The 26498-nt window shown below is 64.1% G+C and overlaps 1 protein-coding gene across 3 annotated transcripts in view; it reads right to left on the bottom strand.

Annotated features, from left to right (window-relative positions):
* ZFPM1 (zinc finger protein, FOG family member 1) overlaps window positions 1-26498 on the bottom strand; it is a 65108-nt gene extending 38610 nt beyond the window's left edge. For 2 of the 3 annotated variants that reach the window (XM_057492972.1, XM_036924222.2), the window contains exon 1: window positions 26086-26497. In XM_057492972.1, coding sequence (XP_057348955.1) covers window positions 26086-26125 — 40 coding nt within the window. In that variant the 5' untranslated portion in view covers window positions 26126-26497. Of the gene's footprint in view, window positions 1-26085 lie in introns of all 3 variants that reach the window. The other variant, XM_036924220.2, reaches the window with a different exon arrangement.

Genomic DNA, 26498 nt, shown 5'->3' with positions numbered 1-26498 from the left:
CCCCCAGAAGAGCGGTGAACCTGGACACTCCAGGGTGGACCCAGGTGCAGGTCAGGGGAGCAGCCTTCTCCCCAAAGTCAGATGGACGGTGCCAGCATAGTGGACAGACAGCCATTCGAACAGGCGCCTCTCCTGACTGTTCCCACACCCGCCCCTCTGGCCCCATCTCAGCCTGGGCCCTAGGCCGGGAGAGAGGTGCTGGGGCTTCCTGCCCCAGTTGCTTGACAAAGCTGCTCCTCTGCAGACACCTGTCCTGCCCCCACCTGTGACCATCAGGCAGATGACCTGTTGTCTCACTCAGGAGCGGGGCAGGGCCTTCTGGGCCCAGGCCGCCGAGCCCGCAGTAGCCAGGCCCACTTGCTGTTGAGGAAAGTGAGCAAGAAGAGAAGTCTGGAGGCCATGGCAACTCGTGCAAACTCACATGTCAGAGGTGCCCGGCGAGCAGAAGGGGGCGTGGGGGCTGGCACGGGAACAGAGGCAGGCTGAGCTGTGCGGGATGGCTGAGCACCTCGTCCCTGGGGACACGGGGGCCAGTGGGTCTTAGAGGGCACTGCAGGGGTGGGAGATGCTGAGGGTGGGGCCCTGAAGGGGCTCCAGCCCAGCCCCCTGCAGCTCTTGGCTGTCTGCTCTCCACCCCATCTCAGGGCCCCTGCAGGCCGGGGCCGCCGCCTGGGACACCCGCCCAGGGTCCCTGCTCAGTGTCACCCCCCCAATCTCTCCTCACTCCAAGCCACAGCAGATGGAGCCTCACCTGGGAATCCCCCAAGGAGGCCAGTGGCTCCTGACCTGTGCTACGTCATGACCCGTCTGGGACCCTGATGAAACCCCAGTGCCTTCTCCCCAGAAAAAGAGAGGGACCACCTGCCATTTCAGGGGCTTCTCACCAAATCCCTAGTGCCCTCTGCCTTGGTGCTCCGCCCAGGTCCTTTTGCTGGACTTTGCAGGGGTGAAAGATGAGCAGGTGGATGATGGAGGGAGACAGGTGGGTCTGAGGAGGGGCTTCTGGTGCCCAAATGCCTGCCCAGCTAGGGACATGTCCAGCAGGGCCACCACCGCCGGCTCATGGCAGGGCCCAGGGAGGCCTGCGAGGCTATCAGAACGAACACCGCGACCTGGCTTCCAGGCTGACCTCCAAGGTCCAGCGACTCACATGGAGCGGGCGGGCACCCTGATCCCGTTGGCTTGCAGTTCAGCCGGCCTCGTCGGTGGAAGGGACGCCGGCCGGCTAAGGAGGCAACTAAGTCGTCCCTGGTGGGGCAGATGGCCTGCCTGCCTTCTGCTGACCTCTGAGTTCCAGGTTCTAGCTGACCTCATGCTGTTCTAGACGCAGAGGCACCTGGGACCTCTGGACTCTGTGGCGACTTCCAGGCTGGGGCTGGGGGAGGCCGTCAGAGAACAAGTGGGGAACCCCGCACCAAAACAGTGGCCAAGGGAGTGCAGAGGGAGGCGGGCAAATGGGACAGCCACACGGCAGATGCTGTGGGCAGATCTCAGGGGACTGTGTGCAGACGGGGTCAGGGCTCTGCATGGAGGCTGAGGGCGGATAAGGCCAGCCGTGGAGGCCAAGGAGGGAGGGATCCTGATCCTGGGGCACTGGGGAGCCACAGAAGGTCCCAGGCAGAGGGCAGATTCTAGCTCCAGATCTGCGAGTCCCATGCTCCCCAGGGCACCTCGGAGCTGGTGGGCAGCGCTCACCACCCTGTGGTGGGCTCAGACGACACAGGAGCGGCCCTGGGCAGAGCCTTGCAGGTTCCCACCAGTGCGCCTTCACGGGCAGGCTGGGCTCCGGGACAGGTGGGAGGCCTGACCTGCAGTGACCTTCCTTGGCACGCCCAGTGCAGGAAAGCAGAGGTTGGGGCTGCCCCGAGTGGGCACTGCCAGTCCTCTTGGCTAGCAGGCTGGCAGCCCTCCTGGCCTCAGTGACAGCACAGAGGCCTGTGGGGTCAGACTATTGGCCGGCCCCTTTCTGGAAGACTGTGTGCCTTCTGCAGCTCACTCAGAGCTGGAAGGGGATGCCCGGGAGCCACGGTCCCTCCTGCTGAACGGCCGTGGAACTTCAGGCCCAGTTGCCCCCTCTGGAAAACGGGTTCAAAGCCACCCGCTTCAGGAGCCGATGCACCGGAGCTGGCGATGCTCTGGCACAGAGCTGGCACAGCCCTCCCCACACCTACCCGGCCCAAGGACGGCAGCCCTGACTCAGGGTGTCCCCCAGGGGGGCCTCAGCCACCCAGGGAGGCCCTGAGCTGGTGGCGGATCCATTTATGGGAGAACAAAGGCATGAAGATGAGCATGAAGAAAGCGGCTGCCTGGCTGCGGCAATTTATTCTAATGCCGCTAATTCAGTTCCAGCACAATTAAAGCTGCTCTGATAATGCGGGAAACAAATGCCAAGTAGCGAATTGCTCCAAGTCCAAAACGGGACATGTCACGGTGAATCCCACCCCATGCCTGCGTTGGCACCCCAGAAGCGTGCCACCTCCCTCCTGCCTGAGCTCTGGAAGGAAGTTCTCTCCACTGGTTGGGGCATCAGCGAGACGCCTGTTGTTTCCCCAGGTGCCTTGTGCTGGGAAAGACCCCAGCGTGACCCCTGTGGGACCCTCTCTGCCCTGAGACCCCAACAGCTATGCCAGGCCAACTTGTGGCCAGGCAGGTGGTATACTTGCTCTGTGACCTCAGGCAAGTCACTCTACCTCCCTGTGCTCAGAAACCACAACTGCTACCCTTGCAGGACGAAGCATGTTGTTCACCTGAATAGAGCTGAACCTAGGGCCTCGGACGCAGGAGGTGTGCACCAGACTGTCATCGGCATTACTGCCATTATTACTAACATGAGCCATTACTGCCACTCTCGGCCCAGCAGGGAATGGGAAATGGGGACTGTGCATGCTACTCTTAAGCCCTGCCGTAAAAAACAGTATTTCACAAATGTTTACCCTTTACCCCCACCCCATAGCCCAGAGGTGTAGGGGTGCTGGGGAAAGTGTGTGTGGAGGGGGGAACAGGGTGCATGGAGGAGTGGGCGGGGGGAACAGCGGAGGATGGCAGGGTGGGGTGCAGGGGGAGGCCGGGACCCAGTGCCAGTCATAACGGGCAAGTCTCCTCTGAGCCTCTCAACACCCCAAAGAGGTAAGCCTAGGTCACTCACACCCACTCTGCAGATGAGTAAACCGAGGCCCCGCAAAGTGAACAGCTCGGCCCCTGGCCCTCAGCGGCGGAGGTGGCCAGGGCCGGAACCTCCCCCAGCCCGCCCCTCACCCTGCCTGGAGAGACAGTGGCAGAGACGCAGCCTCACTGCCCAGCAGGGCGGAGAAGCCAGGGCCCAAGGTCCAGCGCGGGTCTACTGCAGGTGCTGACGGCTGAGGCTGTGCTGGGCGCGGCCCCCGCTGCCCAGAGCCCCTCAGTTATCACCGCGAGCAGACACCTTGTGTGCCAGTCCGGCTCCTGCTCATTAAGCTGGACGCTGAAATGGAAATGAAAACATAATAGCTATTTGATTGGGGGTGAGATATTTTGCATATTGGCTTGGTGCTGATAGTGGAATTTCATCAACTCCTTTTTTCATGCTTTAAACCCGAATCACAGAGACAGGCTCCGCGCGGCGGGATGATGCTAACTCCCTTCCCTGACCCTGTGCAGGGTCGATTTATACCCCCCACCAGCTTTGCCGGTGAGGCAGCTGGGGGTCCTTCTAGATGATGGCTTCAAAGAAGGCTGGAGCTGGTCACGGAGGAGGGGACACAGCCCTGCCGGCTGCGGCCCCTGGGGCAAGTCTGGGTGCCCTGGAGCGAGCTCTGGATGAAGTCAGGTGCCCAGGTGAAGCCTCTGCTGGTGGCACACGTGCTGACCGGGTGACTGGGTGGTCTAGCCTGAGGCCCCCCGCTGCCTGCTCGGTCCATGGGTTGTTCATGCCTCCCTGGGAAGGTCCTTCCTACATCAGTTTGCAGAGGAGAAAAGCGGGTCAAATGCCCGCCCAGGCTATCCTCCTGTGTTGGCGCTGGGTTCGGACGCAGGCCCGGGGGTCTCCCTGGAGGCTCTCAATCTGATCCACTCATGCATTAGCTCTCAGCCTTTCCTGAGCGCACCGAGTGCCAGGCCCTGCACCACAGCGTGGAAGATACGGAAAGAAAAGTGAGATGCGGCCGTTGCCGTGAAGGAGAGGAGGAGGTGCCAGTCAGGGAAGGCTTCTTGGAGGAGGCGACGGGGCATGGAGACTGGAAGGGCACAGAAGGAGGTTGCCTGCAACTGGGGCCAGGGAAAAGCATTCCAGGCAGGAGGAACAGCAGGACACTAAGGCTGGTGGCCTTGTGCAGGCCAGGCCTCCCTGAGCCTGCTCTCACCCAAAGCAGAGGGGGACAGCAGCCTCATGTCACGGTCCAGGGTCAGGGTTCAGCCACCTTAGCAAGGTCGGTGGGTGCTGGACACACACATGGGCTGCTCCAGCTCCCTAAAGAGGTGCTATACCTGCCCCTCTGGGGTGGGACAGACAGGCTGTAGGGGAGGGGCCGGGCCTGGGGCAGTGCAGGCAGAAAGGACAGACACTCTGGGCCCCTGAGGCTCAGGCTGACAGAAGGCCTGGCTTCCTGTCCAGCTGGCTCTGGGCAGTGGGTGGGCGGTGGGGGGCACAGTGCTGCCAGGAGAGAGACCCTGGCCTCTGGGTGGCACACAGTGGCCAGATAAGGCCCTGATAACAGAGAGAAAATAGCAACAGATTCAGACTTTCCCACAGCCGGGCAGTAGGGCAGCTTGGGCCCCAGTGGGGACAGAGGCCGTGGGACAGCCCTGCTCTCCCAGGGGGACTCGCGGTGGGAGCCTGGGTGCCGGGGCCCAGATGGACTTGGGGACTGCGGCCAGCCAGGGGGCCCAGGTCCCCAGGTGGACAGAGCTCTTGATGGTGGGCAGTATGACTGGAGGAGCACCCCCTCTGCTGGGCCCTGGCAATGGGACTGGCTGCTGCTGAGCCCCTCCCGGAGGGTTTCTGATCCAGCTAGTGTTCGACGGACGAGAGGACTGCGGCCCCAGCTGTGCCCAGCACCGGCCTGCCAGCTCAGCCCCCAGCACTGCCCAAGCCCCTGGGACTGAGTGGCTTGTCCTTTGTGTATGTGCACAGCTCCAGTAGGCCGCTGAGCTGATCCCCAGGGCAACATGGACAGAGAGAAGCAGGAGGGCGGGGCTGAGAGGGAGGGGGGCAAGCCTGGGGGGACAGGAGGGAGCCCAGCGTATGGGGTCTGTCCTCGCCCCAGAACCCAGGGCTGGTGCACAGCAGCCCAGATGTCCCAGGGCTGGGGAGTAGGGCGTGTGCCACCTGTGACAGGGGCATGCACAGCAGGGCACCTGATAGCAAAGGGGCACGCAGGGAGGAGGGCAGCACGGGGCAGGCTCTGGGCCCGAGGGGAAAGTTATTTAACTAAGAACTTCTTAGAATAGAGGAACAGGAAGAGAGCTCCCGGGAGTGTGCAGCCCCACAGGGGTGGGCCCTCTGCAGAGGTACATGCCTCCACGGGAGGGGCTGGAGCTTGGGGAGGGCCTCCAGGTGCCCCCGTGGCCAGGCCCAGATGCTGACCGCCCTGCCTGCTGCCCATGAGGGTGCCACGTGGAGCCCAGATTTTCTGTCTGCCTCACACCCAATTCTCCCTGTGAACATAGCCTGAGGCCCCACTCTCTTCAGGCAGTGGCCATCCAGGGCCCCAGGCCCACCCAGGGAGTTCTTTCTGGGCACCCAGCTCCTCTCTGCCCCCTCCACCCTCACCCCCGATGACAGCCTGAATCCTGCCGCTCTCCCCACCCCCTCCCAGCCCCGCGCTGTCCCCCTGCCAGAACACCTGCTCACCCTGTGAAGCCTTCCAGGTCTGGAAGGAAGCGGGTGGGCTCATGCCTGCTGGGAGGAAGACAGCGTCCCGCCTGGGAGCCAGCCCCAAGGAATTCACTGCCCCTGCGGCCCCCAGCGGGGGTCCCCGTGGTAAAGGCCTGGGCCAGTGGCCATGGAGATAGGGAGGGTCCCAGCACAGCCCAGCAGGGTCTCTGGGGCCTCCACTTGGGCTGCGTGGGGCCCTGCAGTACCGGGCTGTGGCCCACAGGCAGCTGGCGGCTCTCCCCAGCCCAGGTCAGTCCTGCTGACACTAGGGCGGCCATAGAGAGGATGCTGGCGAGATCATCTGGGCTCCTTAGAGCAGCAGCCGGCCCCGCAGAGGGGACAGTGAGCAACAGGACCTCTGTGCGGGCTGCCCTCCCCGGGGGGTCCTGTGGCAGAGGGGTCCGACCCGCCCCTTCTCCACCACGGGTCAGCCAGACGGCCTGGAGTGTGCCCTACTCCTCTGGAGAGGCTGACCACAAGTCCTGGGCCCTCTGTCCCAGGCATTCGGCTCCCGTCACGGCTGTGTACAGGGCTGCCGACCTGCCTACCTCTGCTGCGGGGCCCTGAGCTGCACCCAGTCGTGCGCCCTCAGGCCAGGCCTGGGGAGGTCAAGGCAGCCCTGCTGGAGGAGGGTGGCTGGCTGCCCCAACTCCTCTGGGCGCCAAGAAGCGAGTCCCAGGGCTCAGAGGAGCACCAAGCAGGGGCCCCACACTCTCTGGGAAAAGCCCTGCACTCAACAAGACCTGCTATGACCTAACTTGGCTTTCAACAAACTGATATTGAGATATAATTCACATACATTCAGCTTCTAAAAGGGCGTTCATTGACAGGGGGTGGGGCGGTCATGCACAACCCAAACAGAACCCAGGGTCCTGGCCCAGACTCACGCACGGACGCATCCCGCAGCCCAGCCCTCGCTTGCTCTTCTCCAAAGGCTTCACAGGAGTCGGTTGGCGTCTTGACCTCTATAGGGACCACCTTTCCTGTCCGCACCCCAGCCGACCCGGTGCCTCCCACGCGGCCCCAAGCCCAGGCCTCCCTTCGGCTCCCCTCTTGAATGCACCCCCCTCCCTCTCCTGGGCCCCTTCCCTCCACTCATTCTCTGACCCTCCCTCCCACAAGGTCTGGCAGCCAGGCTGGCAGTGCCCAGAGCTCCCCGCAAAGGTGTGGATGGGAGACCTGGGGCCAAAGACAAATGAGGCGTCCCCCACAGACGGGGGGGGGGCAGGAGGTGAGGGCTGGCCAGCCCTCGCATGGACGACTTGTCCCCGTTATGCCTGGGGGGCCGCTGTAAGAGTGCTCCCAGGCCAGAAACGGGAGCCCTGCTGGCCACCTGACCACCCCTGGGGCCTCAGCCCCTCTCCTTGCGACCGTCTCTCCCTGCCTGGCCACCCAGTCAGTCAGCTCTCTCTGGTTCCCTCCCTCGGGCCGTCAGCGTGGATTCGAATGACACAGCTGCCCGATGAGTGACTGTTCGTGCCAGTCTCCCCGCCGGGATGTGCCAGTGATATTCACCCAGAAACCCTGCACCCCTATGCGCCGATGCCTCCACAACCCCAGCTCTCTCCACCTGGCTCAGAGCTGGTAGAGTGCGGCCCCCTGGATCCCCACAGGAGAGGGGCTGGGGCGAGGGCTGCAGGGTTGTGGGAGTCTGGTTCAGAGGGGTGTCCTGGGCCTGAGCCTGCCTGTTGTGGGTAGTGACCGAGGGCTGAGCCCTGGGATTTGGGGTGTAAGACCTCCCGCAGCCAGCGGGAGGTAAGCCAGGTGGCCCTGCCTGGGGTCTCTGGGGCCAGGGCAAGTGTGGGGGCTCCCGGCGGGGGGACAAGATGCGGGGAGATAGGGCACTGACGCCCGGGGGGGTCCCGCACCCATATCCCTCTCCCCAGCCACCACCACTTCCTCCTGTGGCCAGCCCCATCACCGACGGGAGGAGCTCGGGGGGCTTAACCGCCCTGGCCCTGCCGCCAGCCCAGGGGGCACCCACCACACAGGTTATCTTTAGGGGCCTTGGGGCCTCTCTCAGCCTGGTGCTGGGCAGTAACAACGAGAGGACACTGAGGGTAGCCTCCACGCGGGCCCCACTGCACCCTGACCCCAGGGACGACTCTCCCACTCAGCGTTCCCCCAGCTGTGCATCACGGAATGGGGAAGAAACCCATCCGAGGCCTCGGCTGGGGCAGAAGACAGGCGGCCCACTTGCTCCCCTTTCTGACCCCTGCCTGGTGCCTGATGTTTCCTGCAACCACCCCCGTCCTCACCCGCCCGCTGTCCCTGCTTGTAGAGGTGGGGGGCCTGCTCAGGTGGGGGAGCCCGGGCCCAGGTCTGCGGCCTAGTCTCTCCCCTCCCCAGGCCTGAGTTCCCTTCTTGGCTCTGTCACAGACTGAGGCTTGGAGGAGCCCTCCTTCGCTGTCCACTCCCCGGCTGCCGTGTGACTGCAGTCTGTCCCTGAGGCCAGGGCCCGGGCTCTGCTGGCTACTCGCTGCAGGGCCCAGGCCCGGGAGCTGTGGCCCCCTCAGGCTCGGAATCTCAAGACATGTGTGCACAGCCCTGCAGAGTTTATGGAGCTTTGCCAAAACCCTCATCAGCTGCGTGATGATTTCCTGTCTGCCTCACACCCAACTCTCCCTGTGAACCCAACTCAGGGAGCCCCTTACTGGGTACATACAGCCCCCACATGCCCTCATACAGATGAGAAAATCGAGGCAGGGAGAGGCCACAACAGCCCCTGCCTGGCCCCATCACAGCCTCAGGCCTTGTGCTCAGCCATCCAGGGGCCAAGCCAGGTTCTGGGGCACATGGCTCTGAGCCTCGGAGACCTTCCTGCACCTTGGTTACGCACCTGGCTGATGGGTACTGGCCACTGGCCTCATAGAGCTGCTGTGGGGGGGGCGCGGGAAAGGGCTTTGCAGGAGGCCAAGGCACCCCCAGACATCAGTCACTCCCAGCAGCACCCTGGTTTCCTCCTTCAGGTTCCTGAGTGCCTGCCGGGTGCCGGGGCAGCTGTGAGCACACAGGACCAGACATATCTCAGACACCAGGAAGGGAGAGGACAGGCCTGTGGGTGGCCAGTGAGGGCTTCCAGGAGGAGGTGATATCAAAGCTGTGACCCGAACTGGGAAGAACACTCTGGGCTGGAGGAACGGCCAGGGCAACATCCCGGAAACGGGACAGTCTGGTGGCTGGGGGCCTTGCGGCAGCTGAGGGCAGTGGGGGCGGGGATGCAGAGGGACCGGAGCCCTGAGCGGCCGAGCCAGGGTTTTATTATTGGTTCCATGGTTAGCTGAGCTGAGAAGAACGTGGGCGCTGGACCACAGGGAGGGTCCCCGCATGCGGTGGCTGTGGCTGGCCACTACCGCCAGGCAGCCCGGCTCAGTGCCACCTCCTTGGCCTTGCTCAGGATCCACCCCTGCCCTGAGCCTGCCCCCTCTCTTGGGCCAGGGGCTGGTCCCCTACCCTGGTCCCCAGGGGCAGGGGCCCGGGAGGGGCTGGGCAGAGAGAGAGGAGGCGGCCAGAAGGAGCGGGGCCTGAGAAAGCCCAGCCCAGCTGATAGGGGAGAGATTGGTTTCAGCCGGAGCTGTGGGCCTGCCAAGTCCACATCCTATCGGCCTGGCCTGCACTTACTCAACATTCATCATCGCTGAGCTCGGAAACTTTATCAACGCTAGAGCTTGGCGCCATCTCTGGGCCCGGCCACTCCCGGCCTCCGATGGGCCCGATATCTGCTGATAGATTACACGAGATTGTTTCACTCCGGAGAACCGATTACTAATACTCCCCGGGGAGGGGGGCCTGGGGGCAGCGGAGCGGCTGGGGCTACTCGCGGACCGTGGGGTTGTCAAGATCACGCTTGGAGCTGTGTGGCAAAGACCACGGCGTGTGACCGGTGGGGAGGTGGAAGGGTCAAGGCCACAGCAGAGTGAGGGTGGTGGCTGAGGCCAAGGCACGTGGCAGGGGCGGCTGCGGCCTCAGCATGGAGTGGTGAGCAGGAAGGCAGCCTGGGAGGAGAAGGGGGAATGGTGTCGAGAAAACGGGGTGCCACAGGCTGGGGAGGGAATCTCTGGGCAGATGAGCTGATAAGGGCTGATAGATGGGAGTGGGGGCTGCGGCTAATGGAGCCGTCGCCGCACAGCCTGCACGTCAGATGGATGGAGGCAGATTGTTTCCCGTTAGGGGATGGGGCTCCGGTGTGACAGGGCCTGCCATCTGATAGGTGGGGGGCGGGGAAGAGAGGCCCAGCACGTCCACAGACAGGCCCAGGGGCGCCACTGCACTGGGTCCCGCAGAGCAGCCACTGAGAGGTCCCTTGTCAACCCCCTTTACAGAAGGGCTGCGCCCCAGGGGAGGCGGGAACTCCGGAGCCCATCCGGGGCCCTGCCGGGTCCTGGCTTCAGGATTCCACTCACAGCAGGGAGCCCTGGCCTGGGGTGGGCAGTTACCACCCCCTCTTCCAGACAACACTGTCCCTCTGCAGCTCAGGGGCAGGGGCACACGGGCCCCAGGAGCCTCCAGCGTCAGCCTCGTGGCCACTGCCCTGGGCCATTTCTCAGCGCCCCATGGAAGCCGTGCAGGGAGCACTGGGTCCTCTGGGTTGGCCTTTCCTGTTGGGTGTGGCCAGGTCCCAAGAAGCAAATCTAGTCTGTTCCCACTGCAGATGGGGAAACTGAAGCCCCTAGAGGGTGGGAGGGGCTTCCTAGTCCCACAGAGGCGGTGGCTGTGCAGGGCCTGAGCCTGGACTTGCTGGCCCCGTGCACCCCTCATGCTCACTGGTCCCAGAGCCACAGTGTTAGGGATGCTGGTGCAGGGCAACACTTGGGCTCCAATACTGCCACTTGCCTGCCCACCCTGAGCCTGTCAACTGGAGTTGAGACCCCAGACTCAAGTTTGCAGACAGAGCAGAACAGGTGCCCGGCTGGGGAGCGACTTGTGGGGATGATGGAAATGCCCCGGAGACAGATGGAGTTGGCTGCCTGACCTTGTGAATGGGCTTGACACCACTGACTTGTACACTTCAAATGATGAAGATGGTGAATTTTATGTTGTAGTTATTTTCCCACAAAGAAGTCTGCCACCCAGTGCTATGCGCCGTCGTCCACGCATGCTGTTCCTGTCCTCAGCGGCTCAGAGACACCCCCTGCCACCCACGTGCACAGCCCTGCACAGTGACGTGGCCTTCCCCACCCTCTGGCTACTTCGGCCCTTTGCTGGACGAGGAGACGGAGGCCACCTCGCGCTGGGGTTTGGCCCTGTCTGGTGGCTGACTTGGGGGTGTGGTCAGTCCAAGAGGGAGGCTACACAAGCCTGCTTGCCCTGTGAGTGGTCCTGGGCACACTTCTGCTGCTGATTGGGATTGACCCGGCTGGTCTACCATGGAGGGACCAAGCCTGCTGGTGTCCTGCTCCACTCCCCGCAGGCAGCAGCCCTCCCCTACTCAGGGAGCCCCCGACTGGGTGCGTGCAGCCTCCACAACCCTCAGAGGCCCTGTCCCCGTCTTACGGAGGAGGACCAAGGCTCTGGGTTTCAGTGACCAGCCCAAGCAGACCCGGTAAATGGCAGTGCTGTGATCTGCACCCAGGCTGTGTAGCTCCAGAACCCGAGGTCTTGACCCCTCTGGGCGAATGAAAGCCACGCAAAGACGGTCATCTCAGGGCCTGGGCATTAGGGTTGTGAGCCAAAGCCTCTGGCCACTGGCCTGAGACAGGACGCAAGGTGAGCCTGGGCCAGCAGGAAGCCCATCAGCCAGGGCAGAGTAGGCGGAGAGGAAAAGTCTGGTACGGGGTAAAGGGGGCACGCTGTCCCTTGTCCCTGTCCCACCCCTGGGCTGGCCCACCCTGTATCATGACCGCCGGTGGCGCGGGGAGGCTGTGGAGGTGCACAGGAAGGGGGCGACCTGCAGAAGCTGGGCCCGGCCTGTGCAGGTCTCCTTCTCGCCACAGTGCATTCCCTGCTCAGGGCTTTCGTCTCTGCTGTGGCCTCTGCCGGAGCTCCTTACACACCACCATCTGTCTCTTCATAAAGTCTCTGCTTCGGGGTGGCCACCCCACCTTCCCCAACCCCAGTCCTCCAGCTACAGGGGCCTCCATACTCCCCACTGTGGCACTGAGGTCCCCCATTACTAGCGATTTGTTTCTTGTGTTCCTTCTCTATCCTCCTGCCAGCCTGGGGCTCTGTGAGGCTGGGGCAAAGCCCTGGTGAGGTCATGGGGTCCCGGACCAGGCCCTGCTCACAGGAGGAGCTCAGTACAAGATGAAAATGGAGACGCAAGCACGTAAGGACATGCAGAGGGGGGCCTGCCGTCCCCATTCCCAGGCAGCCAGCCCCGAAGCACGACCCTCAGCCCTGCGGCTGTGTGCGGTGCTGCCACAGCTGCCAAGCCCGGGGCTCTGCCCACAGCAGCCCCCTTGCTGACCTTCTCTTGCAGTTTCCTTTTCCCTCGGGTTTTTGCTTTGCTCTCCTAGGACAGGGACCGGGGCAGGGAGCAGATTTACAAATCAACTGAGGGAATATTTATGGAGCACCTACTGTATGCCCTGCACATTTGGGGGAGACACAGCTGTCAGAATGGGGGTCCCTTGCAGAGAGGTGACGGGAGGTGTTAGGAGACCCCTCCCCGGTGGGGCTGCCCAGGGACTCTCCCTCTTGTGCGCCGTGTTCCTCTGGCCTGACCACCGCCTCCCAGGGAGGCACCATCACCCCTTCCCACAGAGGTGGGGACAGAGGCCCAGAGAGGCAGGGGGATAGCTTGGGTCACGTGGCGGCAGTCTGGTTCTAGTCTGACCGCCCCTCATTGTTTCCTCCCCTTACATCTCGGCCAGGACCCCCTCCCTCCTGACCCCTCCTTGAGTTCCCACTTTGCACTTTTTAAAAACGCCCATGCCCGTGGCTTACGCCTGCAGGTGTGGGGGGGCACTGGGGGGCTCTGGGCTCCACCTTGCTGACAAGACATCTGGTGGGGTGCAAAGTGATTTCGACCACAATGAGCATGTCCCAAAGTATTGAGTGCTTCCTACAGACACGGTCTTCTGGCACGTAAATTTCTGAAAATGGTAAACCCAGAAGACCCCAAGTTTCTGGAATGCACCATAGCCACAGGTGAGAGTGGGACCCCAGGGAGCCTGCTGTCCCTGGGGGCGGACGAGGGTTGCCAGAATGCACAGAAGCCACCCCGGGAGGCGGGCAGGCCAGACCCTCCACTCCAGCCACCGGGCAGCTTGTTCCGCAGACGAGCACGACGGTGTCCCGGGCCTGTCCCAGCCTGAAGGCAGGAGGTTCTGGATAAACATCAGCCGGGGGAGGGCAGAGCAGGGGACAGCAACGCAGAGGGTCCGGAGGTGCCCCAGACACAGGGGAGGAGGGCCAGCTGGCTGGCCTGGTGTCGTCCCCGCCCCGCTTTTGAACTCGGTGTTCCCATCTGGGAGTCAGAGTTGGCGGCGCCGACCTCAGGAACGCCCGAGTCCCGGCCCCCCGGCGCAGGCTGCGGGGGTCTGGGTGCTAAGGGTCAGCAGGAGGCCATCCAGAGGCCCGCCTGTGCGCGCCTCCGAGCCCCCGAGGGCGGGCCCTGCCAGAACGGGGGCGCCTTCCCCCGGGGCGAGGTCTGGTGGGGCCGCCGCCCCCACAGCAAGGGCTTCCCCCGAGGGGCCCGCGCCTCTGAGGAGGCTCCGCCCCCACGCGGCGCGGCCAATCCCCGAGCCTCACCCCCGCTCGTTTGCATGCTCCGTTTCCATTGGCTGCCGGCACACAGGTTAGGCCCCGGTTCCCGGCCGCGGGGGCGGGGCCTGGGGGGAAGTTGCTCGGGGGCCGGGCTGGGCGGGGACCAGGCTCTGCGGGGGCAGCTTCTGGGGGTACTGGGCTCCGGCTGACCTGACCGAGCCCCAAGCCTGCGGCGCCGCCAGGGGGGGGGCCTTTGGCTGTACTGCAGGCGCTTCCTTTTCCTCTGAGCCCCGTTAGATCCTCAAACCCCACCCCTTCCCCAGCTACTGACCCAGAGGGGGAAAGACGCCGACCCAAGGTCACACAGTCAGGATAGGATGCCCGGCCCTGCTGGGACCTGGCCCCAAGGCGGGGTGCCTCCCTCCAGGGAGGGCCCGGAGGGGGCAACTTCTTCGGCTGCCTCTCGCAGGGAGGGCTGTGTTTTGGCTTCCGTTGCAAAGTGAAGACGACGGTGACCACGATTTTAAGAACCCAACCCAGGCTTTCGTCCTTCGGTCTGGGGCGCCGTTTTCTTGGGGCTGGGCTGCTGGGCTGCGGGGCTGCGGGGCTGCGGGGCTGCGGGCGTGTGTGTGAGTGTGCGAGGGCCTTTGTTCCTGGCATTTCGGTGGGTGAGATCAGGGGAAACAGCAGCACCGCTCCGAGAGAGCAGGCAGATAGATAAGGCGATAGGGCGCCTCCGCCACACAGGCCCGTCGGCCTTTCTATCAGCTCCCTTTTCTTTCTTTCTTGTTGGGGGGACACACCGAGGGGTGGGGCTCCCTCTCTCAGGCTCCCTCCTGCTGAGTCCGGCACAGCCAGTGCCCTGCCTGGAACTCCCGCAGCTGGGGGGCCAGTCCGAGGTTGGTCACCACCAGGAGCAGGGCCCCAGCAGCGCACCTGCCCTTGCGGAGCAGACGCCCTCCCATCAGCTCGCCAAAAGGACCTCAAGGGGGGCAGCCCCCTGCTGTATGGGTGAGGGCAGGGAGGCCCAGAGAGATGCTGAGAGGCTGGGGGCTGAGCTCCTCCCAGGAGAGGGCCTGTGAGCCCTGGGGGGGCACAGCTGGGTGGGGACCAGGCAAGGAGACCTCAGGGGCGACAGCAGAGCCAGCCACCGACTCCAGGGTCCCATAGGGCGGGCCTCAGTTTCTTCAGCCCCATTTCACAGATGTGGAAACCAAGGCTCAGACCTGGGATGTGCCTGTCAGCCACCACAACAGGGGCAGCTGGACCCCCCACTCCCTCCGCATTCCCAATGGCGCTGGTGGAAACAGAGGGTCGTCCGAGGAGCAGACTGCCAACGCCGGAGGACAAGGTGCTGGAGCCGCTCGCATCTCTGACAGGATGGGCCCTGGCCTCTGCAAACTGGAGCTGTTTGTCAGCAACAGTCCGGGGAGAAAGCTTGGAGGGGGGGGTTCGTGGAGGGGGTGCTGCAGGAATGAGGGCTTCAGGGCGCAGCCCCAGCCTTACAACCCGCACCCCACACACACCCCCGTGAGCACATGGGTCTTGCAGCACTTGGCCCAGAAGCCCTCCCCACCCGATTCCCTCCAGTCTCATTCCTCAAAGGCTGGCGAGGCCAGGGCCGTGACGATGCCCCGTGGCCAGGCGAGGAGTCTGAGGTTCAGGGACATGAAGTCACTTGCTCAGGCCACCCCCCACGGGCCAGAATTTGAACCCTGCTTACCCGGTCCTACTCTTGTCCTCCTCCCCCACATATGCACCCATTTTACTGGAAATAGCTGACTTCCTTTAGAATAGTGAAACAAAACAAAACCCAGTAGACAGAAAGAAACCAACTTATCACCAAATGAGCCTATTTTCTGGGGTCAGATGAACTGACCCCCAAAGATAAGCAGGAGTAGAGGCACTCCACTGACTGCCCTTGGACAGGACTCTGTGGCCCCCAGCAGAAACCCTTTCTGTGCCTGGGCCTTTCCTCCCCAAACTGAGGGGGCAGGCCCCTTAGGGGAGATGGGAGGCCCTTGGCTGCAAACACCCCCCAGAACCTCCAGCTAGGATGGAGACCCAGACTTTGACCAGCCATCTAAGCCAGAGTCTGTACTGTTCCCTTCTGTGCTGTGTGACCTTCGGTGAGTTACTCAACCTCTCTGAGCACTGGATCCTCCAACGGGGAGAAATGAGGTCACAGGTGCCCCTCCCAGGGCTGTGGGGAGGACTCTTCAGGACAACAGAGGCCAGGCCCAGGTCTGGCACACAGAAAGTGCTCAGTAAAGGGAGGTATTACCCGACAACAGCCGCCATTAGGATTATTATAACTGGGGGGTCCTAGAGCCACCCAGAAATGTTGCTAACTGCCCACTCAGGCCTCCTGCCTCAAGGGTCACAGATAGTCTCATTTCTTAAGAGTCACTTGAAAAATAAATGCAGAAAGCGGGAAGAAATGGCCAGCTGCTCTGCGCCTGCTGGGAGTGCCGGGCAGCCCCTCTGGAAGGCTTTCTGCAGCGGGGGAGGCAGCTCAGCCTGGCCACTGCCCCGGGGGAGGGGCACCACGAGGCCTCGGTTTCCCCTCGGCACTGCCGGGGAAGGTGTCCCTCTGTGGGCACCTGGCCCTCCCAGGGCTGCCGCACCCGTCCCTCAGCAGGAGGATTAGCCACACGCCAGCCCTAATCGGCGACGATCACACCATCAGCACCGCATCTCGGATCAGCTGAAGAAGGCGGCTTTATGCAGACAGACATGGAGATGGCACCTCAGTCCCACACGCGGCAGCAGAGTGGCTGGTGACAGGGTGGGGGGCTGGATGGGAGCCGCTTCCCCACGACTGGCTCTGCTTGGCCCCAGGGTTTCTTGGGCACCTACGGTACAGCCAGATACTCTTCTCCGTGCCCAGGAGACAGCAGGGACCCAGCGAGGCAAAACATCCGCCCTCGGGGCACTGCAACCTCTTGACAAGCCCAGGCCCATCCGACAGATGAGAAAACCGAGGCACAAAGATGCGCCCCAAGAGTCATTGTGCAGGTGGCCAGGTCCAGACCCCCGGCTCGAATTCCCTGCCAGAGGGCTTCCCCCTTCGGAGCGGGCACTGCCCATCCCAGTGTGGTCCCTCTGCTGCGGCTCTGCTCAGGAGCCTGTTCCTTCCCCTCCCCAGCCTGGCCCCCGGACACTGTCTTTGTACAGGCCAGATGTGTGGAGGTTCATGGCCGGCCCGGGGCCAGGAGAGGCTGGAGAGACGGCCAAGGGCTCCCCTCCAGAGCCCCCACCCTCCTCACCCTCCTCCCTACCTTCTTTTTCAAAAACATAATTTATCTGTGTATTATCAAGAAATCCAGACACTTTAATCAGTGAGCTATGAAGTCAGAATTTCCATTCTTATCTGCGGGAGGAGTGGAAATAGAGGAGATAGGCGGCGGGAGCTGATGCTGGTGGGGAATGTTAATGGGCGGAGAGGCCGGGCCATTGGCCACGGAGACGCCGTATCTCCCCCATTATCAAGGCCCTATCTCACCAACCATCTCGGCGCAGTAATGGGGCCAGTTCAACTTTCCGAGTTATCACAGGAGCTGAAACCTGCGCCCGCCAGAGGCCCGGACGGGAGACAGTTCGGGGCAGACTGGACTCTGGCCGGCAAAGCTGGGAAGGACAGGGAGATGGCCAGCCTGGCCGGGGCTTCCAAGGCCTGGGTGCCGCCGACCATAAAGGCCATGGCAGTGTGTGTGCGTCGGGGCGTCCCTCTGCTCTCTGGGGAAAGATTTGGTTTTGGTGGAGTGGCTGTGGGCATATTGCCCAGGAAGGGAAACTGAGGCAGGAGGCACCCTCAGGGCCCCTGGAGCTGGGGTGGGCCCAGGCCTCCCGAGCTGTTCCAAGCCCATGAAGTGGAAAGAGGGCCAGAGGTGGGGGGCACGGCAGGTGGGGCTGGCTGGGAGCACCCTGCCTCCTACTGTGGGACCCCTGCCGGAGCCTTCTCCAAACCCCAGTTCCCAGAAGCAAGAAACATCAGTAACAAAAGCAGCAGGGTGAGGACACCCTGGCACGCTGGGTCCCAGCAGGTCCCGGCCTGAGGCCCTGCCCACAGCCCCTCAGCAGCCTGGGGAGCGGGGGGTGAGCTCGTGCTCCCTTGAAACGGTGAAGGGCTCTTGTCTCGGGGCCCCCGCACGGGACACCCCAGCGGACAGGTCCACTCCCAGAACACCATGGTTGGAAGGGGACCCCAAATCCACTTGTGCCAACCCTGAGGATCAAGGGCTCCCACTCAAGATGGGCACCTGAGGGCTTCATCTGAGATGCTGCCTGACCTCCCCTCCGCACCGTCCAGCCCCCAGGGCTCCAGGAACTGCCCTGGGCATGTGCCAGTCTGCAGAGGCTCGTCCCTCTCCTGCAGCTGGACAGCCGAGCAGCAGCCACCTCAGCCCACAAAGGGGAAAGGACTCACCCGAGGTCACACAGCTTGCCAGGACAGCATGGCAGCACAGCCTGGCCGGAGCCATAGCAAGGCCTTGGTCTCCCGGACTCAAACGCTGGTGTCACCAGGCCTAGCAGAGAGCCGAGAGCTCTAGCCCTGGAAGCCGCCCCTGGGCCACCCTCCCCTCCCTCACCCAGGGTGGGGGTGCTTGAGGCGCAGTCCTGGGGCTGACCTAGAATCCCTCTAAGCCTCAGTTTCTCCTCCATTCACTGGGTTAATCACTGAGCCCCCCTCAAAGGTTGCTGGGGGATGTGAGCGCAGGTCAGGAAGTCAGGGCACTCGGCAGGGACTTAGTTAATGCTCAGCTAAGCTTGCTGGGTGACCAGTGACCAGCGAGCTCGGGGTGGACGGCAGGAGCCTGGAGCCTCGGAGAACCCGGCTGGATGGAGGAGGCCACGCAGGGCCCTGAGGCCGCCCACACTCTGAGCCGGCACTTTCCCCTCCTGTTTAGAGGGTCTCGCACCTGCTGGCAGAGCCACCCCAAGAGCCACCGAGGGGGGACTCCAGGCCCCCCCAGGCCCTCCCTGTCCCCACGAGGGGACCCTTTGGTGGCTCTCCCCTGTCTCCTCACCGCAGGAAGCCAGGACCCCTGGCCCTGGAGCTCCCTGCGTGGGCCATGCAGGGTGGAGGCTTGGTGGAGAAGAGAGAAGTTGAGGCAGGGGGCTGGCCACGTACAAGTGCCCAGGGCTGAGTGGAAAAGCAGACAGCTCGGGGTCAGATGCCAAGGAGAACTGACAGGCAGCAGGTGGGGAGACAGCGGAGGTGGGAGGGGCCCCCACTGAACCACAGGTGGCATGGCATGCCGGCTCTAGCTCAGGCTGCACCTCCACCCCTGCAGGGCTGGCACCACTGGCCCACTTTGGGGGGGAAACTGAGGCTCAGCAAGTCTTGATGACCCCCACGAGGCCGGGGCTCCCTCAGAGCCCAGCCTGCTGTCCCCATGACGCCCCCATCTTGCAGAGGTGGGGACTAGGCCCAGGAAGGCAAGGTAACTTCTGCGCACCCACAGAGTTTGGGAGCCTTGCCCCCAGGATTCTAGCCTGTCCTCCCCTGTGGCTGCCCACACAGAAGCTCCTGGAGTCACCCACGCTCAGAGCCCCCCACTGAAGCCCTCCCTTCCTTCCCAGGAAGCAGCATGCCTCCCAGTTCTGTGGGGAGTAGGGGGTGCCTGGGAGTTGGAGCAGGGCCTGCACAGCACTCCCTTTATCTCATTTCCGTGTCACTCATGTGCTGTGTGATGTTGGTGTGGCCACCTACCCTCTCTGATCGTCCAATGCTTTGTGTACAAAATGGTTTGAGAACCTCAACCTCAGCGGGCATCTGCAGAATTGGTAGGAGGAGCTCTCAGACACTGGCTAACTGGACTGAAGGGGCCAGGAGCGCCAGGACCAGGGCACCGGCCATGCCTTGGCTCACCAGTACCTTGTCACCTCTTTCACAGGCGGGGAAGCCAGGGCTCTGAGAGGGCACAGCTGGGCAGCCCAGGAAGGGGGACAGGAGGTGGGAGGGGGGCCCGCTTATCTGCCTCACCCAGCTCTGGCCCAAGGTCAGCACCACATTCCTGCCCCGGCAGGGCCACTGCCTTCTCCCAAACATGGGGCTGTGGGGGAGGGAGCAGGAGGGGGGCAGTCCTGGGGGGCCAAGTGGGCACTACACAGGGGAACTTCTGCCCACCTCTGGGGTCCACAGATCCAGCTCCTGCATCGTCTGGCCTCAGGCATGTCACAGGTGCCCAGTGCCTCAGTTTTTTCACCAGTAAAGTGGGTCATTCACTAATAGGGATGATCAGAGCAGCAGGTAAGATCCTTGGGCAGGAAAAGGACCTACAGGGCTCAGGAGTAGGGCCAGCCAGGGTGTGGTACAGCCTGGGCATCCCTACCCACTATTCCCTCCTTCAAAAACCAACACCAGAAGGGGAGGAAATGGGGAGACAGGGCTCTGAGTGAAATGCCCACCCCTTGGGGTTTCTGGCCAAGTATCAGCAATGCAGCCAGCAGCTCACAGGGCTGTTGCGTCCACTGAGGTCACGGCCCTGGGACCTCACTTTACAGTTGCTTCCCACATAACGACCCCAGGAGGGAGAGGCCTGAGAGAAGTCACTTGCCCAGAGGGTGGCGACAAGGCCAGGACTCCTGCCAGGTGACAGCCCCCGAGCAGCGGCCTGCCATGCCGAAGACAAGGGCTGGCTGGCAGCCCAGCGCCCTCTGAGGTCAGCCCAGGCCTGCAGTGCACAGCCACTGCTCCCTGGTCTGGGGGACAGGGAAGGGATGGAACCCTGGGGTCTCTGTCCTCAGCCCACCCAGCGGCACCATGGACAGTGGGGTGGGTGGGAGCAACATGTCACCCAGCAACGAAAAGCCCAGGTCCCCACCCCAAGCCAGGCCCCTGGGTGCGCTCCAAACCTGCTGTCCTGCTGCATTGGCTGCGCCCGCCCTGCCCAGGCACAGTGCCCCTGGGGTGGGCGCCGGCAGACCCAGCGACAGAAGAAAGCAAGGACTGGGGGTCAGGGGGACACTGCCAGGGCCACACAGCCGGGAAGCCACAGGGAGAGAGTTGAGTCCATCAGCCTCACTATGGGGTCTCTGCGCCAGGTCCACGTTGCTGAGGTGGTGGGGGAGTGAAACCATGCCCCTCTCAGACCCAGCCTAGCCCCCCGTTTCCTCCTTGCCCTGGGGTAGGACTCAAGTCCCTGCTTCTTATGGCATCCATGTCCATCCTCATCTGAAAACTGGGGCATGGGCAGGAGGCACCAGGCGATGCTGCCTGGGCCCCATCAGGGCCCTGAGGTCTGCCTTCCCTCGGACACCCCATGCCTCCCGGACCACTCCCCTGGGCTGAGACAGGCCTACTGCTCTCCTGGTCCTGCTAGCTGCTGGCTGGGGACCTTTGGCAAGTCCCTTCCTCTCCAGGCCTCCTGCCCCTCATCAGTGAGATGGGCACAGGGATGCAGGAGACCTTGGGGCCTCTTACTCAGCTGCCTGACCCACAGCCACTCAGTCTGGGGTCACACCCAGGCAGAGCTCAGGGTTGGGGGGGGTACAAAGGAACATCGTCCACACCTCCCTCCCAGCCCCTTCTCCTCTGCTCCCTTCTGACGAGGAAACCCCAGCCCAGAGAGAGGGCAGGCAGCATGCCATGGGTGGCACAGCCTGGCAAGCTGGAGCTGGAATGGGCAGGAGGGAAGGCCGGCCAGGAAGAGGGCTAGCCATGACCAGTGGCTGGCAGAGTGAGCTCTGTGGGCTACAGAGGGGGTGGGGTGGGGTAGGGGGGTGCTTCCCAGGTGAGACCCTGTATGTGCTTCACTCTCTGAGAGAGAGTTTGGGAGACAGGATTTCTCCATCCCAGATAAGCTGGAAACCGCAGATCTGACCTGACTGATTGCCCAGTAAGATGCTGAGGAGGACAGACGGTGGCAGCTGGCCCAGACGACATGCTTCCCTTCCATTCTCACAGCTGTGCTCAGAGGCTGGTAACATCATTACGCCCACCGTGCAGATGGGAAAATGGAGGCTCTCACGGGGCAGGCCTTGCCCATAGTCCCATGGCCAGTAAGTGGCAAAGCCATGATCTGAGTCCATGTCCATTTCATGCTGTGTATCCATTAGGTCATTTATCTGATCGAGAGCGGTGGAAGGCCCAGCTGTGGCCTCAGTCTCCCCCTCTGTGAAATGGGGACAGGCGCCCTGGGGCAGCCCCAGGAAGATCCAGGGTATGGTGGCTGGGTGGGCAGGGGCCCAGGCCAAGGCTGGGCCTGGTGATACCAATCGGCGGGCAACAGCTGCCTCCAGGAGGAGGCCTGTCGATGGAAGATAGGCCAGCCGGGAGTATTATTCACAAGTCCGTCAAGCCCTAGGAACGTCTGGTTGGCATAGAAACAGGAGATAAGGGGTACAATTAATGGCATCGCATTCCCTCCTCCTTTCTTCCTTAACTGACCCATTTAAATCCCTGGCGGGGCTGGTGCCGTGCTGGGCTCCCAGTGACCCTGGGGAGGGGCTGGCTGGGCAGGCGGGATGAGGCTGGGGCTCTGGCCGGGGCTCAGGCCCGGGAAGGGCGGGTGAGGTCTCCCCGGGGACTGCCCTTGCCCCTGCGCAGTGGTGTCCAGGACGGAGGCCACGGGACACTTGGCAACAGCAGGGCTGGGGAAGGACCCCCGGGGCCGCTGCTCCCAGGGCCCATTTCCCAGGTGTGGAGACTGAGGCGTGAGAAAGCCCAGGCAGAGGGGCGGCTGCAAGGGAGCCGCGTGAGGCCCGCACCGCGATGGGCTGAGCATGGCGCCAGGCCGCCTGCCTTCCGGCTCTGGCTCTGCCACCTTCCTGGGTGAGGAACAGCCCTTCTGCTTCAGTTTCCCCAGATGTAGAGGCCGATTAGGCGAAACAAGGCCTGGCAGAATGACTCCATATTAACTGCTGTTAATGTGGTTATTACCACCAAGGGGGGCAGAGCTGTCTTCTCTGAGGCCCAGGAACTAGGGGGAGCCAGGAGCCATCTGCAGCCAGGGTGGAACCCCAACCTCGAGGCCCATGGGAGCCCGGGACAGGTCCAGGTTCAGGGGCTGAGGACCAGCAGTGCGCCCCTCCCGCTCTCTAGGCCTCCGAGAGGCCTTAGCTCCCTGCAGCTCAGTCCCACCCGCCCAGGGCTCAGAGGAGGGGCCGAGGCCGTGGAGAGCGGGCAAGACTTCCGTGCCTGTGGCCCCTGGATGGCAGACATTCTCATGCCTGTTTCAGAGGCGGGAAACTGAGGCTGTGGAAGGCGAAGTAACCTGGCCACGGTGGCTGATTGCCAAAGGCCCCTTTTTCCTGGCTTCTCTGCCATCACAGTGGGGTGGTGGGCACTGCAAGGAGCCAGGCAGGCTGGCGGTGCCTCCCACGCTCAGAAGGTGAGTGTGCAAAGTTGTTCAGAGAATACCTCTTCCGTTCACAAACACTCGCAGAGACCATCTCCTTTCCCTTCCGGGCCTAACCCAGGCTCTCCTGGAACTGGCCCTCGCCAGAAGACACCGCCAACCCCACAGGTGGGCGCTGGGCTGAAGAACGGTGACATCGAAGCTTGGAGTGAATTAGTCATCCTGTGGCCACCAATAATTTGTTTAATCAAACTCTGAGAACATGTGAACACCACCCTCATCTGTGACAGAGTGGCTGCTGGGCTGGGCTGGGCACGGGCAGGGCATGGGCAGGGCGAGCCCCAGACTTCCACCTGCTGGCTGGGGTCCATGGTTCCCCAGGGCCCTCCCCCTACACAAGGCCTCTGGAGCCCCCTGCGTACACAGGGGTCCTTTCTCGAGCACCACAGGCACCCCAGCCTTCCCCTTGCCCCCCAACAGCCCACTGTCCCCGGAGGCTCCTCCTCCGGGAGCGCCTGACACCCGGCCCGCGCATCTGCCCTGCTCCTTGGGAGCCCCGCCCCCAGCGCTCAGTCCTGCCTCGGGTCTCCCCAGGGAAGTGGCTGGGACCCCGCGCTTGCCTACGGCAAGAGTCCAGTGAAGGCTGGCAGAGTGGATCGACCTAGGTCTGCTCAGACCTTCCCTCCTGATTTTGGGGGACCTGCTCAAAAAGACATCAGCACACCAGGTCCTCCCAAAACAGGCTGGCAATGGAAGCCTCAATTTTTTTTTTTCTCAAGAAAACTCCAAGCAGGTTATACCTAACACTTGCCAGGAAGGACACCAACCCAAGCCTGATTCGAGGGGGGAGCACCCCATCCCCTTGTGGAGGTGACAAACCCCACCTCTGGCTATCTCACACCATCTCACAGGATCAGGGGCGCGCTGTCCTGCTCCCCACCGGCTCGGGGCCGGCTGAGTCAGTTTGCGCTTTCTGACGGACTGTACCACCCGCAGGGGGAGGACCAACTTCCCGGCAATTGAGTGTGTTTGGGATGAAAACTCGCCCAGACCGCCCGGCGCGGACGCCGGCCCCCGCCCCCTATCGGGTCCCAGGCCCCAGCTCCCCCCCGGCCGCGTAGCCCCCGCGCTGCTGTTGCCTCGAACCCGGCCGGGCCTGGTGGCCAAAGATAAGGCCTCTTATCGCTCTTGGCGATCGCCATCCGGACGACCCGCCCGGCGCTTATCCGAGCTCGCATCGACCGGGGCGGGAGGAAAGCTAGGCGGGCCGGGGGCGCGAGGGTCCCGAGCTGGGCTCCGGCCCGCGCTTCCCGCCAGCGCCGCCCGGCCTATCGTGTTAGCCATCTGGCCGGCCAAGGCCGCGCTCGCTCTTCGCCCTCCCCCGCTCCCACGTTTGAAGTTAATAAATGGAAGCGCCTATCGCCGCCGCCATCGGTTGCGCGCCTTATCAGCGCGGCACATCTATCTTCGCGCGGAACAAAAGGCGCACAGAGGCGCGGGCAGCTGCGCCCCAGCCTGGGAGGGGTGCAGGGGGCGGCGGCGGCCCCAAGCGCTCGGCCTCCTGCCCCGCACCCCGCGGCCTGGTCGCAGGTGAGATCGGCTAGGCGGGCGCACAACTGCGGGGCCGCACGCACAGCCGCGGGCAGAGGGCGGACGGGCGGGCGCCGCCGCTAGGTGACAATCAGCGCTCGCATCTTAACAAACCAAGATCTGCCAGCGGGAGGAGGCGCCCAGTCCCGCCTCCCAGGCCCCACTCTCTCCCCGGCCCCCCGGCCCGGGCGGGCGCCCGCCTGCGCTTCGGTCCCTGTTCCCAGCGCGCCCCGCTCGGCCGACCCAGCCCGACCCGAGGGCTCGCCCCGCTCCGGGCCTTATCGGCGCCGGCGATCAGCTCCCACCTGCGATGTCCCTGCTCGCGCTGTCGGCATTTCTCATCACACCGAAACACACACACACACACACACGCACACACGAGAACACGGCGAGCAGAGGCGCCCAGGGGAGGAGGCGGAAAAGAAACCGGAGACCAGGCGCAGATCGGGACCTGTGGGTGGTTTTAATACTTGAGTTGACTTGACAGAAGGCGACTTTCGGAAAACAGGTCCCGCTTGCACACCGAGGGAGTCGGGTTACGGGAACCCGGATTCATGCTCGCGGTTCCCCTCTCTGGGACTTCCAGGAGGGACCCTGCCCCAGGCGCGCTCACACAGGGTCCTGGGGGCGGTGCTCACGTGGACAGTGGTGGCGGTGCCCGGGAGCCTGGGGCTGCGCAGCGGGCCAGGGCCCCCGTGCCGCCTCCTGGGCGGCCCCTCCGGCCTGCGAGCTGCGACCCCGGGGAAGCCCTGCGCCCTGGCCGCCTAGGCGCCAAGTTATTACTGGCGTGGGGTGGGGAGCGGCGCCTCCCGCGCGTGGCTCCCTCGCGTCCCCGGCAGCCGAGTGGCCCCGAGAGTGCGGGCGCTCTTACAGCCGGAGCATAAGCAGTATAGACCCCCGGCCCCCGGGAATGGCCCGTGGGACAGACGGGCAAGAAACTCGGACGCGAGCAGAGGCGGGCCTGGCCGAGTCCCCGGGAACCCCCTCCCTGACTTGGGGAAGCGCCTCGGATGGGAGGGGGTTGCCGGCGGGCATCCGAGCCCACCATCTGATGCCAGTGCGGCCTCGGCCGCGATATGAGGACGGTCGGACTTCCGGGAAGCTGTCCCCGGGCAGGAAAGACTCGAGTTCGAGACCCCCCCCCCCAACAGGGCTCGGGGGTCTGAGTGGCCGACCCCTCCCCCCAAGCCACGCGGCTCTCCGGCCCGCAGGAGCGGTGGGGGGCGCGGGCCGGTCCCGCCACTTGGCCGCGCATTTGCACGCGGCGCCCGGCGCCCCTCTCCCTCCCCGGTCTCTCCCTTTCTCCCTCGAGATACGAGGCCTGGGAGAGTCAACCGCGCAAGATAAGATCACAATTTCAGCCCGTCCCGACAGACCGATCTTATCAGGATGGGACTTGCAGAATGGAATATTTTAAACTTTATCTGAGCCCAGATCGGGGCCGCCTAATCGCCGCACCATCTCGGGGGTGCGGGAGAGGGGCTGGCCCGAGGGGGCCGCGCCCCCAGCCACTCTTCCAGGCCTCCCGGAGGACGCCCCTCCGGGAGGACCCCGGTGCCAAGCGGAGCCGCGGGGCGGCCGCCAGGGAAGATTAGATTAGGGCGCGCTTGGCACGCCGCGGGGGGCGCAGCGCGGGTGAAGGTCGCGGACGCGCGGGGACCGGGGGTCGGCCGCGGGCAAAGTTTGACTCACGCTTGATCTGCCGGGGGTTGCTCTGTTTCCTCCTGGACATGTCTCCGGCGCCGCGCGCCCTCCCGGCGGCCGCCTCTAGCCCCTGGCGGGCGGCGGCGGGCGGCGGGGACGCGGAGGAGCCGCGGAGCGGCTCATGTCCCCGGCCCCCGAGCTCCGCGGCCGCCCTGGCCTGCCCCCGGCGCGCAGCGCCCGGCTGGGAGCCGCTGCGGAGGCCGGAGGCAAGGCCCTGCGCTCGGGCGCGCGGACCGCCGGGGGCGGCGGGCGGCGGGCTGCTGCCGGCTCTTCTGCTCCGCGCAGTCGCCGCCGCCGCCACCGCCGCCGCCGTTCGGCTTTTCTCAATGGAACCCGCGGGCAGAGCGCTGCGGACCCCGCGGTCTCCGCCGGGCGCTCAAGGCGGGCAGCGGGCAGCGGGC

The sequence above is a fragment of the Manis pentadactyla genome, chromosome 15 (assembly GCF_030020395.1).
Source record: "Manis pentadactyla isolate mManPen7 chromosome 15, mManPen7.hap1, whole genome shotgun sequence".
Lineage (NCBI taxonomy): Eukaryota > Metazoa > Chordata > Mammalia > Pholidota > Manidae > Manis > Manis pentadactyla.
The sequence above is the reverse complement of the archived record's forward strand: the minus strand, read 5'-3'. Positions and strand labels throughout refer to the sequence as shown.